Consider the following 17,364-nt stretch of genomic DNA (forward strand, 5'->3'; position numbering starts at 1 on the left):
TTCATTCTTGTCTGAAAGCCACAGCTCTTGGTACAGTGTTCTGATCCACTGCAATAAAGGAGGAGTCCTTCGGGGAGCCAGGTGGACTTCTTTCTAAAGGGTTCCCACTGACAGTAAAGTGAGAACCAGAAGTTGGCCACAGGCTGCAGGGAACATCATTCTCTCTTCCTTAGGGTATCAGAGCATGGGAGGAGGCCAGCTCCCAGCTGTGGTCCTTCATCTTCTGTTGCACTCGTGTGATTGTTAGTGGGGCTAAGCAGGCGGTAAGAGGTATCATCTGGGCTGGCTCTGGACGGGACCGCTGTGGTGTCTTCATAGTTGCTCTGTATATTTCTTCTCTCTACAGGACAGTGGTCACTCAGCAGCCCGTTCCTGGGTGTAGAACTGTCAGCTTGCTTCCACGGCAGCCATGACTGTGTGTGCACACACGTTCCTTTTTCTTTGTGTCTCAGGGTATTTTCAGCTGTTGTCTTCGGTGCCATGGCGGCAGGAAGTGCCAGTTCATTCGCTCCTGACTACGCCAAAGCCAAAGTGTCGGCGTCACACATCATCATGATCCTTGAGAAAGTTCCTGAGATTGACAGCTATGGCACCGAAGGCCTGAAGCCGGTGAGTCTGTTCTTTCAGTTACGTGATCTCTAACCTCATGGATAAAGTGGTTGAAGAAAAATTTAATGAAATGTGTACTTTTTAATATATTGATTGTAATACAGGATTTTCTAGCCCATGGGTTTACTTTATTAAATGCTAATGTGTATAAAAACCAGTACACAGAGTGATAAAAATGCTCTCTTCTTTATAGGCAGATTATGGAAGAAAAGCTCTTTGCATTTATGTTACATATTTGGATGGTGTTAATGCCTTGTGGCATTAATACATTGATTTTCTTTTTTTTTAAAGTTGTTTTAAATTCCATTTTTATTTAGCTGTGTTGGTGTGTGGATGTTCACCCACCACAGCACACACGTAGAGATCAAAGGACAACTTTAGGAGTTGGTTCTCTCCTTCCACCACGTGGATCCTGGGGATTAAACTCGGGTTGTCATACTCAGCAGTAAGGTCCCTACCCACTAAACCATCTTGCTGACCAAGGCATTGATTAATTAGAGTCCACTTATTCAGTTCTATCATTTTGAAATGAAGGCTAACCACCATAGAATTTCACTGCAGTTGTCTAACTGGTTGATTGGAGTCTCTTTGCTCTCCATGGGTAGAGTCCGTGAGCATGTAGGCTAGAACTCTCACTGTTAAGAGTCCTAAGCCCTTGAGTGCTTACGTCACAGGGGACGGGCCTAGCAGGCCCCACGCTCTGAGAGCTGGGGTGCCTATTGCTGGAGACTAGGAATACTAGATGCTCATGTTAGGTGTTTATTGCTCTAGCTTTAATCACCAACTGTCGCAGTATTTGAAACTATTCTAAGTCTCACTGCTGGGCAGAGCAGCATGTACTGCAGCTGCTGGGCAGGACTGCAGCATGAAAACCCTTGGCTCCTGCAGCAGTTAGCGTTACAGGTCTGGAGCCCATGGTGCAGGACTTTGGTCCTCAAAGCGTTGCAGTTCTTCTAACAGTGGAAGCCTAGAGTTTCTCACCTGTGGTCCTATCCTCTCTCCCTGCACTTCCCAACCATGTCGTCCTCTAGAACTCTTCCGTGATACGGCAGCCATTGCTCCGCTGCTGCTGCTCCGGTCTCTTCTCTGTGTTGTCAGCCCAGTCCGCTCTGCTGATGAGAAAGAGCAAAAGTCACAAGCAAAGACCTGTCTATCAAGACTCTGATGACACTAATTACAGACCTTCTGCTGGGCCACTCGTACCAATACTGGTACCACTAGTACTCCCCTGCTGTCCTGGTTGAACAGGCTTGCTGGCGATCCTTGTGACTTCTGCAGCAAGTTGTCTGAAGCAGTTATTGCTGGAAATAGTGCTCTCCCCACCTGCCCCCCACTGAAACTGTGCTTTTGCAGCAAGCAGCTGTAATTGCAATAATTCTTTCTTCAGACATTCATGTGTGCAATGCATCCAAAATGGCATTGAAGACAGTCCAAGCAGTTGTCAAAGGGGCTGCTAAGCTGATGGTCTTTTGCTCGAGGAAGCCAGATAGAGAAGGGCCTGTCAAATTGCCTATTTTTGGACTCTTTTAAGTCATTCATGGGAAGGATTGAAAAGATGCATACAGTAAAGACTTAGTACTCAGCACAGATAACAGTGTTAAATAGTATTTAACAGTACTTGAAGACCACCCTAGTGCTCAGGGCAAGGTGGGTCCTTTTGATCCGTTTCACCTGGCAGCTGGACAGAGCTAGGGTCGGCTATACTCTGTTTTCATATTGCTGTAATCAAATTGACTACTGCTGTTATCATCCTAGAATTGGTTAGAAGGAAATGTGAAATTTAATGACGTCATGTTCAACTATCCCACCCGACCCGACATCCCAGTGCTCCAGGGGCTGAGCCTGGAGGTGAAGAAGGGCCAGACGCTGGCCCTGGTAGGCAGCAGCGGCTGCGGGAAGAGCACAGTGGTCCAGCTGCTCGAGCGGTTCTACGACCCCAGGGCCGGGACAGTGGTGAGCACACTTTTGTGTTAAGATCATCTTAGGTTTCATCATGCAAATGCCTGGATATTATTAACTCTTGGTTATAAGCCATGTTTTGTTTTTCTCTCCTATCTTTAAATAATAACCCCGCTGAGAAACATCCTCTAGCTAAAGCTGGGTGTGTAAGCTGTACAGTCAGCCCTAGACACCTTCTCCATCAACAGGGCTCCTCCGTTTTCCCTGGCAAGCAGCCTGCTTACTGCTCATCCCCCTTGCCAGAGGCAAACATCAAACATTAAAGTAGCTTTTGAAAGAGAAAAGGGGTCTAGGAGTGACAGGGAGATGAAGGCCAATTACTGTGTTTCCAGAAGGGAAAGATGTCAGGGAGGACGAGGGGGAGTTTGTAGCAGGCTTTGTCTTTGGGCTGCCAGCCAGCTCCCAAATAAAGACATGGAGACTTATTATTAGTTATGAATGTTCGACCTTATCTTATGCTTGTCCCACTAGCTTTTTTTTTTTTTTAACTTAATTTAACCTGTTTTCTTACCATCTACATTTTACCTTAGGGCTTTTTATCTTTCTTTCATTCCGCATGTCCTCCATTTCCTCTTTCTTCTGTGCGTGGCTGGCTGATGGCTGCCTGACTGGCTGACCCTGGGTCTGTCCCCCTTGGTCTGTCTTCACACTCCTGCTTCTTCTCTCTGCACACCAGACTCGCCTATCCCTCTTCTGCCTAGCTATTGGCCATTTAGCTTTTTTATTAGACCAGTCAGGTGCCTTAGTCAGGCAAGGTTAAAGAGCAGCACATCTTTACATAATTAAACAAACTGCAGCAGAAGCAAATGTAACACATCTTTACATCATTAAGCAAATGCAGCATAAACACATAGAACACATCTTTGCCTCCTTAAAGTAATCTTCCACAAGACGAGTTTGGGTGAGATGAGGACGGGGAAGAGTGGGGACATGAAGTGGCAATTTAATGGCCTGTCTTCCACTCCGTACCCTCAGTAAATAGGTAGTGGGAAGAACAATTTAGCTTGCCTGAAGGATGGTTGGGAGGAAACATGGAGATTTAGGGGAGTGTGGACTCTGAATCAGTCAACATTGGAAGAGGTAAGAAAAGAGCAGGGTGGGAGGCCCTTGAGGGAGCGAGCTCGAAAGGAGAAATCTGCAGGGCGTGGGGATGGCTCAGCAGTCACGAGCACTCACTGCTCCTGCACGGAACCCGGGTTCGTTTCTAAGCACCCACAGGGTGGCTCACAACTGCCCGTGACTCCACTTCTAGGGGACATGACTTCTTCTGGCCCGTTTGGAGGGCCATTCTTTGCTTATTACTGCGTGAGTCAACAGCCAAATTTAAATCATGAGAAATGGGGTATTTCCCCAATGTGCACACTTCTGTATCCTTGAACAAGTCTTAAAAACCCAAAGTAATACAAGCAAAACTCCTCTCATCTCATGGCAACAACCCCATAGTCTTAGAGTATAATAAAGTATAAAATAACCCCATGGTTTTATTAAATCTGAGTCCTACTGATTGTGACCAACGTGAATCTGTGTTCCCAGTTTCTCGACGGCAAAGAAGCAAAGCACCTGAACGTCCAGTGGCTCCGAGCCCACCTAGGCATTGTGTCCCAGGAGCCCATCCTGTTTGACTGCAGCATCGCCGAGAACATCGCCTATGGAGACAACAGCCGGGTCGTGTCCCAGGATGAGATCGAGAGGGCGGCCAAGGAGGCCAACATCCACCAGTTCATCGAGTCGCTGCCTGACGTATGTCTCTCTCCAAATTAAAATTATTAAAGGAAATTTAGCAGCCAAAACATACTCCGATCTATACAGAGATCTGGCTACAGTTTCCCTCGCTGGTCAGACATTACGTTCACTTGATTGAACGTATGAGTCCTTGTGAGGAAGGAAGCAAGTGTCACCCCCACACAGGAACTGTCCAGGAGGAGAAGGCCTGTTCCAGACCCATGGCTTAGGGGCAAGGGGCACCACTCCTCCAGGGGCAGAGTCCCAGTCATCCAAGTCTGAGTGAAGGACTCGGCGGCCATGTCTGTATCTTCTGATTCTGCCAAAAAACAAAACAAAACAAAACAAAACAAAAAGCAGCCATTGCTGTCTCTCCCCATTCTCCATTTCTTTCCTGTCCTTCACTGTGCAGCTCCTCTGCAGGCTTCAAGCCCCACTCTGGAGTTAGGCCAGGCAGGCAACTGGACCATGCCAGAAAGACAGCTCTGTAGCTAGGGCTGAGTCATTGGGAAGACTGCGGTACTGCCTGATTTCTTACCATTGTGAGTTTCATAGGCCCCAGGCTACACTTATGCAGTTGATTATTTAAATGTTCCCTGGGCTGTTGTCCTGTGTGACTATTTCTCCCTTCTTCAAGTAAGTTAGATAAATTGGCAACACTGGCACTATCTTAAGCCCTTTTAGGTATTTTAGTTTTCTTGTTTTTATTTTTTGTGTATGGGTGTTTGGCCTGCATGTTTACCTGTTCACTACATTGAGACTTGGTTGTCCTCAAAGGCCAGAGGAGGACAGCAGATATGTGGGCCCGGAGTTACTGACAGTTGTGAGCTGTCATGTGTGTGCTGGATATTGACTGGAAGAACAGCTATACTTTTAACCCCCAAGCCATCTCTGCAGCTCCAGGTTTACCCAAATAATATACCTCCTCCTATTATCACTAGTTAAGTTAATTATTACAGGAAATACCCTCTGTAAAATAAGGTGGAATAGTCTCAAGCCATCCAGGAAGGAGAAGGCCTCATGCGCAAGAGCAGATGGCCCTAACTCTTGCGGAGTTATGTCTCTTCGTGTGGCTCCTCCACAGATAGCTGGGCCTGCTGAACACATGACGCGGAAGGAGATCTGTCCCCTTCCCCTCCGCGAGGTAGTCCAGCCATGGTGGTTGACTCTTGAGACTGAAATACTCAAAGTACAAGCCTACAGAGCCCGTTACTAACGAGGTTCACTGCCTGTCAAAGCTTGAGTCTTCCCCTTAGGAGCTGCTATAAATGCAGAATTTTCAGTCCCTCTATTAGCTCTTCTGAATGGAAAAACAAAAGGATAAAAGCCTGTCAGTCAGGCCCAGCCATTTGTTATTTAGAGCCCGGGTGACAGTGACACAGAATAGAAGACACAGCAAGGACCAGCTTTCCGGACTCCTGTTAGAACACTTGGTCATTGAATCCCATTCTCTGAGCATCTCCTCCTGAGTGGTTAGTCCTGGCCTTGCCCTGCCACAGTGTGTATCCTCAATCCTACAGAGGAAACAGCACCACCCTCTCTGCTCCCCAAGGATCACTACTGAGTCAATATAGTCTGGTAGCCCTTCACTCACCCGGGCCAGGACACATCAAAGCATCTGGATTCTGGGGTAGTCATAGCTCAAGGGTGAAGCCTATTCCAAACATCATTCCGTCCTCACCAGAGTTCTTCTCCACAAATGCTGAGCTTGTTCTGCCCACCATAGAACTGGAGTTGCCAAACGAAGAGGCAGCCTTGTGTTGAGCATGAATTTTATAGTTAAGTTCACAAGAGTCAGTGCTATGCGCGGGACTGATCCTAGCCTGCCAAAGGCTACAAAAAAAAAAAAAAAAAAAATAAGGCTGTGTGTTTTCTGCTTCTACATGGTGTCACGTCCTCTCCTGCTTTCTGATATTACAGTCTTTTAGCCCATGTCTTTGTCATTGTACATAATAATTCGTGACAGTTCTCTGCTGTTGAGATTGATAGGGGAAGAGTTTTGGAAGACTCTAGAATCAGATAAAGAAGGATCTGTTTTAAACTTAATGGAATTCCACATCAGATGAAAATCATTTAACTGCTGGGGGTAATTTAGTAGAAACACCAAAAGGCTGATATTCTAAAGATTTCTTCACTCAGTTAAAGTCATGCAGAGGGTGTCACCTGCTGGTGACAAAAACGTTTCTCGAGTTGTGAGCAGCTGTTCAAATCATTTCCTTTCTCCTGTCAATCTTTATTACAAGCACAATGAAGCAGGGAGATGGGACAGTTGGGATTGCCGATTTCTTTCACGGAGAAAGCTGGGCGTATAATTTGGGGATCCAATTTTCTGTTTTCAAAAGGAGAGATTAAACCTACCAATTAGAGCTGTTTTCTGCGTTGTTTAACTGTTTAGCTGTGAACCTATTTTTAGCCCCCGAATCTAAATTTATCTAATTTCTCTATTTACTGTGTCTCCTTCATCGTCAGCTCTGTTTCCATTCGCAGAAATACAGCACCAGAGTAGGAGACAAAGGGACTCAGCTGTCGGGTGGGCAGAAGCAGCGCATCGCCATAGCGCGCGCCCTCGTCAGACAGCCTCGCATTTTGCTTCTGGATGAAGCGACGTCGGCTCTGGATACGGAGAGCGAAAAGGTAAGGATTTGAGTGGAGTCTTTCTCTGCCACAGTAGAGAACGCTGGGACGCATAGCTGACTGTTGCCTGTGTGGGCTCCCCGTGGAGTGAAAATCTGTCTGCAGCTGGGATTTAGGAGCCCTGCCGGAAGTGATAAAAGGAAGAGTAGTCTTGGACCCTCTGTGTTCTGTGAAGTCTGCCTGCAAGCTGCATGCTGGCAGCAGTCTCTTCCTGCAGCCTGCGTCTCTGCAGCAGCCTGTGAGGAGCTGCAGGGAGACAGGGCCTAGGTCTGGCCCTGCCCCGAGACACAGCAGCTGGTGCCTTCCAGCTTGAGAAAGGTGAAGAGTCCACTGTCTGAAAGGCAGATGCTCAGAGGAGGTTTCTTCTGCTGGATGGCTTTGCTGTGTGCTCCAGCTTCCTGATGCTCTGTGGAGCTGGCAGGAGGCCAGCTTGAGGGCTGTTGTGTGGCAAGGGCAGAGAGTGTTTGTAAATGGTTGGATGGACTCTGTTGACTGCCCTTACCTTATGTCAGACATAGCCTGTCTCAGAACTCATCCAAACTGGGGTTAATTTTTTTCTCATGTGTTAGATCCCTCAGTATCTAAACTTTGTTATAGTTCACTTATACCCATCATCCCATCAGTTTCCTTTCTTTTTTAATTTATTTTTATTGATTTTATTGAGCTATACATTTTTTTCTTCTTTCCTCCCTGCCTCTCCCCTCCCCTTCAACCTTCTCCCATAGTCTCCGTGCTCCCAATTTACTCAGATCTTGTCTTTTTCTACTACCCATGTAGATTACATCTATGTATGTCTCTCTTAGGTCCTCATTGTTGTCTAGGTTCTCTGGCATTGTGATTTGTAGGATGGTTTTCTTTGCTTTTATGTTTAAAAAACACCTATGACTAAGTACATGTGATAATTGTCTTTCTGGATCTAGGTTACCTCACTCAAAATCATGTTTTCTAGCTCCATCCATTTGCCTGTAAATTTCAAGATGCCATTTTTTTTCTGCTGTGTAGTACTCCATTGTGTAAATGTACCACATTTTCCTTATCCATTCTTCAGTCAAGGGGCATTTAGGTTGTTTCCAGGCTCTGGCTATGACAAACAGTGCCACTATGAACATAGCTGAGGACATGTCCTTGTGGTACAATTGAGCATCCTTTGAATATATACCCCAAAGTGTATTTTGCTGGGTCTTGAAGAAGGTTGTTTCCTAGTTTTCTGAGAAATCACCATACTGATATCCAAAGAGGTTGTACCAGCTTGCATTCCCACCAGCAATGCTGGAGTGTTCCCTTTACCCCACAACCTCTCCAGCATAAGTTATCATCAGTGTTTTTGATCTTGGCCATTCTTACAGGTGTAAGATGGGATCTCAGAGTTGTTTTGATTTTCATTTCTCTGATGACTAATGATGTTGAGCATTTCCTTAAGTGTCTTTCAGCCATTTTAGATTCCTCAGTTGAGAGATCTCTGTTTAGATCTGTACTCCATTTTTTTGTTGGGTTATTTGTTCTTTTGCTGACCAATTTCTTGAGTTCTTTGTATATTTTGGGGATCAGACCTCTATCTAATGTGGGGTTGGTGAAGATCTTTTCCCATTCTGTAGGCTGTCGTTTTGTCTTGTTGACTGTGTCCTTTGCTTTACAGAAGCTTTTCAGATTCAGGGGGGTCCCATTTATTAATTGTTTCTTTCAGTGACTGTGTTACTGGGGTTATATTTAGGAAGTAGTCTTTTGTGCCAATGCATCAAGTGTACTTCCAAGCTGGCTTTATGTTGAAGTCTTTGATCCATTTGGACTTGAGTTTTGTGCATGGATAGATATGGATCTATTTTCATTCTCCTACATGTTGATATCCAGTTATGCCAGCACCATTTGTTAAATATGCTGTCTTTTTTCCATTTTTTATTTTTCTTCTTTGTCAAAAGTCAGGTGTTCATAGGTGTGTGGATTAATATCCAGGTCTTTGATTCAGTACCATTGGTCCTCCTGTCTATTTTTATGCCAATACCAGGCTGTTTTCAGTACTGTAGCTCTGTAGTAGAGCTTGAAGTCAGGGATTGTGATGCCTCTAGATGTTCTTTTATTGTACATGATTTTTTGGGCTATCTTTGGTTTTTTGCTTCTCTGTTTGAAGCTGAGTACTATTCTTTCAAGGTCAGTAAAGAATTTTGCTAGGATTCTGGTGGGCATTGAATTGAATCTGTAGATTGCTTTTAGTAAGATTGACATTTTTATTATGATAATTCTACCTACATAAGAGCATGGGAGATCTTTCCACTTTCTGGTGTCTTCAATGTCTTTTTTCAAAGATTTAAAGTTCTTGTCATACAAGTCTTCCAGTTGTTTGGTTAGGGTTACTTTGAGATAGTTTATGTTACTTGTGGTTATTGCAAAGGGTGATGTTTCTCTGATTTCTTTCTCAGCCCATTTATCATCTGTGTAGAGGAGAGCTACTGATTTTCAAACTAAAATCAATCAAAAGAGACAAAGAAGGCCATTTCATATTAGTCACAGGAAATCAAGAGAAAATCTCAATACAGAACACCTATGCCCCAAATACAAGGGCACTCTCATATGTAAAAGAAACACTTCTAAATCTTAAATCATACATTAAACCCCATACACTAATAGTAGGAGACTTAAACATTTCCACACCAGTTTCTTTCTTAGGTTTCTTAAGTCCATTTGATTGGAAAATTTTTTTGCAACTCTTTACTCTGAGGTGATGTCTGTCTTTGAGGTTGAGGTGTGTTTATTGAATGCAGCAGAAGGATGCATTCTGTTTTCGTATCCAATCTGTTAGCCTGTGTTTTTTTATAGGTGAGTTGAGTCCATTTATATTAAGGGATATTAATGACCAGTGATAGGTAGTTCTTGATATTTTAGTTTTCATTGTTGGTGATGTTATTGTGTGTTTTTCCATTCTTTGCTGTGAGATCATATATTATCTGTGGTTTTGTGCATGTAACCAACTTCCTTGGGTTGGAGTTTTCCTTCTAGTACTTTCTTTAGTGCTGGGTTTTTGGCTAGGTATTGGTGAAATATTGTTTTGTCATGGAATATCTTCTTTTTTCCTTCTATGGTGATTGAGAGTTTTGCTGGGTATAATAGTCTGGACTGGCATCCATGGTCTCTTTATGTTTACATAACATTTGATCAGGACCGTCTGCTTTAATTGTCTCCACTGAGAAGTCAGGTGTAATTCTGTTAGGTCTGCCTTTATATATTACTTGCTCTTTTTCCTTTGCAGCTCTTAATATTCTTTGTCTGTATGTCTGTATGTTTAGTGTTTTGATTATTATGTGGAGATATATATATATATATATATATATATATATATATATATATATATCCAGACTGTTTGATGTTCTGTAAGCTTCTTGTATCTTTCTTTATGTTGGCAAAGTTTTCTTCTATGATTTTGTTAAATATATTTCCTGTGCTTTTGAGTTGAACTTCTCCTTCTTCTATACCTATTATTCTTAGGTTTGGCCTTTTCATGGTGTCCCCTGTTTCCTGGATTTTTGGGTCAAGCTTTTGTTAGATTTAATGTTTTCTTTGACTAACAAGTCTATTTCCTCTATTGTATCTTCAGTGCTTGGGATTCTCTCTTCCATCTCTTGTATTCTGCTGTTTATGCTTACATTTGTGGTTCCTGATCGTTTTCTCATAATTTCCGTTTCTATAATTCCCTCAGCTTGTATTTTCTTTATTGCCTCTATTTCAGTTTTCAAGTCTTGAATAGTTTTTTTTCTTATGTTTAATTGCTTTTTCTTAGTTTTCTTTAAGGGATTTGCTGATGTCTTCCAATTTTTTGTTTATCTTTTCCTCCATTTCTTTGAAGGAGTTTTTCATTTCCTCCTTAAGGGCCTCAAATAAGTTATTTTCTTCTGCTTCATCTATATTTGTTTGTTCAAGTCTTGCTGTTGTAGGGTAACTAGATTTTACTGGTTTTGTGTTGCTCTTTGTGGTGTCGCATGTTGGTTACCCATCTTTTCCTCTAATTGGTGTAGCTGGGGCTGCCTGTGACTCTGGTGATCAGTCTTCCGGGTTCCAGTTGATCCAAGGCTCACATGGTTGCTGCTCATGGTGCAGTCTTTGGCACAGTTTCGCTCACCCGATTGGTCACTCCGTGTTCCTGGAGGTTGCTCAGTGTTCCTGGGGTTTGCTCTGCTCTCGTGGAGTTTGCTGTCTCAGGCCTGCTCTGGGCTAGGTTGCCTGTTTTCATAAATGTCCCTGGTTGGATTCAGTCCTACCCTGGCTAGGGGTTGGTCCCACAAAGGACTCTGGCCCCATCTACTCCCTTGGAGGTCCCAGACTTGGGTGCTTCTGGACCTGCAGAGGTCCTGGCTCAGGCATACTCCCTCAGAGGTCCTAAATTCAGCCTGGACCCATAGAGAGGTCTTTGGTTCCCGCCTACTCCCTCAGAGGTCCCTGACCAATGCCCAGACCCGCAGAGGTTCTGGCTTAGGTCTACTCCCTCAGAGTTCTCTGGTTTCTGCCTACTCCCTTGGAGGTCCCAGACTCACGCCTGGACCTGCAGAGGTCTCTGGCTCCAGCCCACTCCCTCTCTGGCTCCAGCCCACTCCCTCAGAGGTTGTCTCCTGTACCGGCTCCTGTGTAGTTCGCAGTCTCAGGTGTGCTCCAGCCTAGGTCACAGGCTCAGTCCTGTTTCTGTAAATGTCCCTGGTCTGAATCTGCTCCCACTTACACAGAGTTGGTCACTGGCTCAGTCCTGCTCCTGTGGAGTGCACCATCCCAGACCTGTTCCGGCCCAGGACGCTGGCTCAATCTGGCTTCTGTGGAGTTCGCCATTCCAAGCCTGCTTTGGCCCAGGTCACTGGCTCAGTGCTGCTTCTATGGATTTTGCTGCCTCAGGCCTGCTCGGGCTTAGGTTGCTGGCTCAGTCATGTTTCTGTAAATGTCCCTGGTCTGGATTCACTCCCACTCATGTGGAAGTCGCTGTCTCAGGCCTGTTCCTAGGTCGCTGGCTCAGTCCCCTTTCTTCTTTTACACGAAAAAATATATATTATAGGGGCTGGAGAGATAGTTCAGAGGTTAAGAGCAGTGTCTGCTCTTCCAGAGGTTCTGAGTTCAAGACCTAGCAACCACATGGTGGCTCACAACCAACTATGAGATCTGGTGCCCTCTTCTGACCTGCAGGTGTACATGCAGACAGAACACTGTATACATAATAAATAAAATATATATAAATAAAAATATAATATATAAATAAAAATAATATATAAATAATATATAATAATAAATATAATAATAAATATATAATAATAAATAAAATAATAATATATAAAATATATGTTATATAAATATAATATATAATATATATGTGTATTATATATTATACATGTAAAAGCTATAGTTGTTGCACCTAGATCCCCACATGAGAGAAAACATGCATCGTTTTGTCTTTCTTACACCTATTGCCTGCTTTTATTTTCCTCTTCTCCCCTTGGCCCTTTCCAACCTCTGTATAACCTCCCTTCTACTTTTATATCATATACACATTTAAATATAAAATCTGTATTTAAAAACGAATCATGGCATTGGTTTTCTGATTATGGTGTATTTCTTTTAGCATGATATCTCCAATTCCATTTCCTTCAGATGACACAACTTAATTCTCCCAAGTGGCCAACTATAACTCCACTGTGTATATGTGCCACATTTTCTTTAGTCATTCATCTGCTCATGTGCACCTATCCTGGGTCCATATGGTGGCTATTAGAAATAGTACCGGGTTACAGATATGCATGTATCTCTGGTATTGTGACTTGGAGCCTTTGGGTACATAATCAGGCACAGGTATAGCTGATTATATGTTTCTCTTATTGTTCTGAGGGTCTTCTGCACTGATTTATTTCCCTAGTCCATTTCCCAGTGCTCATTCCCACCAGTAGAGCTCCAGGATCTTACTCTTTTTTTTTTTTTTTTTTTTTTTTTTTTTTTTTTTTTTTTTTTTTTTTTGGTCCTACCAGCCTATGTTGTCCCTGGTTTTCTTAGTGTCAGTTTCTGACTTCCATGTGATAGGATCAGCATCAGTTTTAGTATGCTTTTTCTGAGAACACAATTAAAGAAGGGCATGGTAGAGAAATCCTGGGGCTGGTTATGGAGGGGACGATAGGAAGAGGGCGGCTTTTATCCTAACTCTCTTGTGTGACTGGTCCACAGGTGGTCCAGGAAGCCCTGGACAAAGCCAGGGAAGGCCGCACCTGCATCGTGATCGCTCACCGCCTGTCCACCATCCAGAATGCGGACTTGATCGTGGTGATTCAGAACGGCAAGGTCAAGGAGCAGGGCACCCACCAGCAGCTGCTGGCACAGAAAGGCATCTATTTCTCAATGGTCCAGACCGGAGCAAAGCGCTCGTGAGCTGTGACTGTTTGAAATATGAAATATTTTTAATATTGGTGTTTAAATATGGCACCTAACGAAAGTTAAAAAGGTGAATGATGTTAACGGTAATTTCATTGAGTCTTTGGAAGCTTTGTAATTAAATGAACTGAAATTGAAAAAAATGTCATTGAATGGGGGCAGTTTTTTAAATTGCGTTACGTGATCCATAAGAGAGCTTAAAGATTATTTAAATAAAATTCGTTATGATTTAATTTTTAATTTTAACCCTAATTTGTTTATTGATTATAAAAGTTGTAAAAAGTACTGAAATATTCCATATAGTGCCTATAAAAACTAATTTTTCATATTATTGGAGACATCTTGTCTATCATGTGTATAAATAAATTTATGTATTTTTCCAAATGGGGTGCTGTAAATGATTTCAGCTTTCTAAAAAATGGATTTTAAGAACCTGTCTATTTTTTGTGAGATGGTTACACAACTTAAGTAATTTCCATTCGGGGTATCTTTCACATGGAAACTCACAAAGCCACCTGTTTAGATGCCTCCTGGACTTGGTCGGCTGGTGTTTATATTGCCGTTCCTGGTGGATCTTAAACCCAGCACCCAGACCAACCTGCAAGTATGGAAAGCAGAGGCAGAGCTATGAAGTAGGAGCCTTTCAAAAGTAACATAACTTTATTTTATTGCTTTAATAAGGAGCTCTTCAATGATTATTATAATTCTGTAAGTTTAATTACTCCTTGATAACAGTTTCCTCTCTTCCAAAGCTGACCTTCTTGATGGGAGATGTTTACAATGTGCCACGATTGTCAATCCGCCAAGATGCAAACATGAGAAAACAAGAAAATATCACAAAAAGCTTAACCTAACACAGGGTAAATGCAAGTGAGAATCACCACCTCTAGGGCTGTGTTTATCACAGACAATTGATATCTTTAACATATAAACTGCTCATAAAAAGAAAAAGATCTATGGGCAAATGATATGATCAAGTCATTCCCAATGAGAAATGTATGACAAAAAACATACAATTTTAGTAATAAAGAGTACAAGTTAAAGTAGCTGACTTGCTTAGTAACTTCCTGATAAATACTAGGTATCCTTTCTTTCTTTCTTGACATTTTATGGGTAAATGTTTTTATTTTTCTCTAATATTTTTTTAATTTATTTTTTTTAAAAAACTGTCTTTTCTCATTTTACATGTCAAATCCATTTCCTACTCTCTCCCCTCCTCCTGCTCTCTCCACCGTCCCTCCAGCCCCATCCCACCCCCATCCACTCCTCAGAGAGGGTAAGGTTTCTCATGGGGAGTCAGCAAAGTCTAGCACATTTTTGCTTTGAGGCAGGACCAATCCCCCTGCCCCATATCTAGGTTAAGCAAGGTATCCCTCCAGAGAAAATGGTTTCCAAAAAGCCAGAACAAACAGTAGGGATAAATCCTGGTTTCACTGCCAGTGGCCCCACAGTCTGTCTCAGCCAAACTGTCACCCCCATTCAGAGAGCCTAGTTTAGTCCTATGCTGATTCCTTTCAGTTCTGGGTTGGAAGGCTTCCATTAGCTCAGGTAAGCTGTTTCAGTGGGCATCACAATCATGGTCTTGATTTCTTTGCTCATGTTCTCACTCCTCCCTCTCTTTGGCTGGACTTTGGGAGCTCAAGCCAATGGTTCTCTGTGGTTCTCTGCATGTGCTTTCATCAATTGCTGAATGAAGATTCTATGCTGACATTTAAGATAGTATCAATCTGAATATGGGGCAAGGTCAGTTCAGGCACCCTCTCCACTGTTGCATAGGGTCTTAGCTGAGGTCATCCTTGTGGATTCTTGGGAATTTCTCTAGTCCTAGGTTTCTTGCTAGCCCCATAATGGCTCCCTCAATCAAGATATCTCTTCCCTTGTTTTCTGTCTCTGTCCTTCACCCATCTCGACCATTCTGTTCTCTCTAGTTCTCCTCCCTACTCCCCGTCTCTTGCCCTTCCACCCTCCTTTCTCCCCCACCCCCATACTCCCAATTTTGTCATGAGCTTTTGTCTACTTCCCCTTCCCCTTCTCAGGGGCATCTATGTATGTTTCTCATAGGCCTCTCCTTGTTACTTAGCTTCTCTGGGGTTGTAGACTATAGGCTCCATATCCTTTGCTTACAGCTAGTATTCATCTATGAGTGGGTACATACCATGCTCATCTTTCTGAATCTGGGTTACCTCACTTGGTATAGTTTCTTCTAGTTCCATCTTGTTTGCATGAAAATTTCAAGATGTCATTGCTTTTTACTGCTAAGTAGTACTCCATTGTGTAAATGTACCATGTTTTCTTTATCCATTCTTTGGTTGATGGGTATCTAAGTTGTTTCCAGGTTCTGCTATTACAAATAATGGTGCTATAAACATAGTTGAACAAATGTCCTTGTAATATGGTTGAGCCTCCTTTGGGTATATGCCCAAGAGTGGTATTGCTGTTCTTGCAGTAGATTGATTCCCAATTTTCTGAGATTCCACCATACTGATTTTCAGAGTACAAGTTTGCATTCCCACCAGCAATGGAGGAGTATTCCCCTTACTCTGCATCCTCTCCAGCATAAGCTATTATTGGTGTTTTTGAGCTTCAAATGTTGCTCCAAGAAAAGCAAACATCCCTACAAACTCTCAAGCATGATGGCAGTGAGATGACACTTGGTAAACTTTAAAGTTCATTGTAAGGGGCTCTGAAAATATCCTATGAATTATCCCTTTAAGAAACACTGAAGAGCGACTCAGAAATGTCTGCCATTTCCTTAAAATAATTATTAAGTTTATTTTGGGTGGGTAGTGTATGCCACAGCACACAGGTAGAGAAGACAGGAAAATGTCTACAAGTCACACATTTACTTTCTTTCCACCTTGTGGGTCTTGACGACTGAATTCACGTTATCAGACTGAATTCAGGCTATCAAGTTTGGTGGGGTCTTTACTTTCTAAGCTGTCTCACTGGCCTATACGTACCATTTCTGAAGTCAAACTTAATTTTAGTATAGATACCTAAGTTTTAGTATTTTTTAAGCCAAGCTTGGTCCTGTATGAATCCAAGCCCCGAGGAGACTAAGGCAGGAAGTCTGTGAGTTCAGACCAGCCTAGACTCTGTCTCAGAGTGAAAGGAGCTGGGTGTATTAGCACATGCTTTTAATACCAGTAGAGCTGAACAGATCTCTGACTTCTAAGACAGCATGGATTACAAAGAAAGTTCAAAGACAGCTAGGGATGCACAGACAAGCCCTGTCTTCAGGGGAAAGAGGAAGAAAGAAAGGTTGACAAAGGTAGTGGGAGAAAGAAAAAGGGTCTTAGGAGATACTTTAGTCACTAAAGTGGCTAACATGCAAGCAGAAGACCAGAGTTCAATCCCCAGCACTCCACAGGAAGCTGGGCATGGTGGCACATGCATATAATACCAGTACTGGGAGACACAGCATTTGCTGACATTTGCTGCTCAACTAATCTAACCAAATCAGTGAGCCCTGTGTCTCAGTGAGAGACCCCATCTCAAAACAAACTAGACAGCTCCTAAGGAATAACATTTAAGGTTGATGTCTGTCTTCTATTTGTGTGTGCGTTTACACATGCACACACATACATATCCATATACTCACATATTCACCAGCAAATGCATGAACATGTAAGGACATCAGCACATACCACAAAAAAGCAAAAGAAAAAAAGAGGAAGCAAGAGAGAAGAGAAGAAAGGGAGAGAGGAAGAGGGGTCTTTCTTAACTGGCGTTTGTGTGGTTCCTATGAATCCTGATTTGCATTCAGTGTCTTTATAATTATTTCTCAGAATCTCCCAAAAATAGAGAGACTGAAATTATGAAACAGCTGGAAGACATTAAGAATGCTCCACCTTTGCCCAGGTTCTCCTCTTTTTGGTTAGCTCTTTGGATTAAACTGGGGAAAGTGAGGCCCTAGCCAGCAACCTCTGACAGAATAGGCCTGAGGCAGCAACCCCCACAGGAGCAGGTACAAGGGAAGAGCCACTGAGGGAGCAGGCCTGAGCCAGAGACCTCTACAAGACTGGGCCCAAGCCAGCAACCTCCACCAGAGCAGGC

At 43.1% G+C, this 17,364-nt stretch overlaps 1 protein-coding gene across 2 annotated transcripts in view; it reads left to right on the top strand.

Annotated features, from left to right (window-relative positions):
* LOC119803922 (multidrug resistance protein 2) overlaps positions 1–13,692 on the top strand; it is a 56,849-nt gene extending 43,157 nt beyond the window's left edge. For both annotated transcript variants that reach the window (XM_038315405.1, XM_038315406.1), the window contains 5 exons: positions 453–609; positions 2,365–2,562; positions 4,102–4,308; positions 6,778–6,924; positions 13,105–13,692. In XM_038315405.1, coding sequence (XP_038171333.1) covers positions 453–609; positions 2,365–2,562; positions 4,102–4,308; positions 6,778–6,924; positions 13,105–13,305 — 910 coding nt within the window. In that variant the 3' untranslated portion in view covers positions 13,306–13,692. The remainder of the gene's footprint in view (positions 1–452; positions 610–2,364; positions 2,563–4,101; positions 4,309–6,777; positions 6,925–13,104) is intronic.
* Positions 13,693–17,364: the final 3,672 nt, after the last annotated feature.

This window comes from Arvicola amphibius, chromosome 18 (genome assembly GCF_903992535.2).
Source record: "Arvicola amphibius chromosome 18, mArvAmp1.2, whole genome shotgun sequence".
Lineage (NCBI taxonomy): Eukaryota > Metazoa > Chordata > Mammalia > Rodentia > Cricetidae > Arvicola > Arvicola amphibius.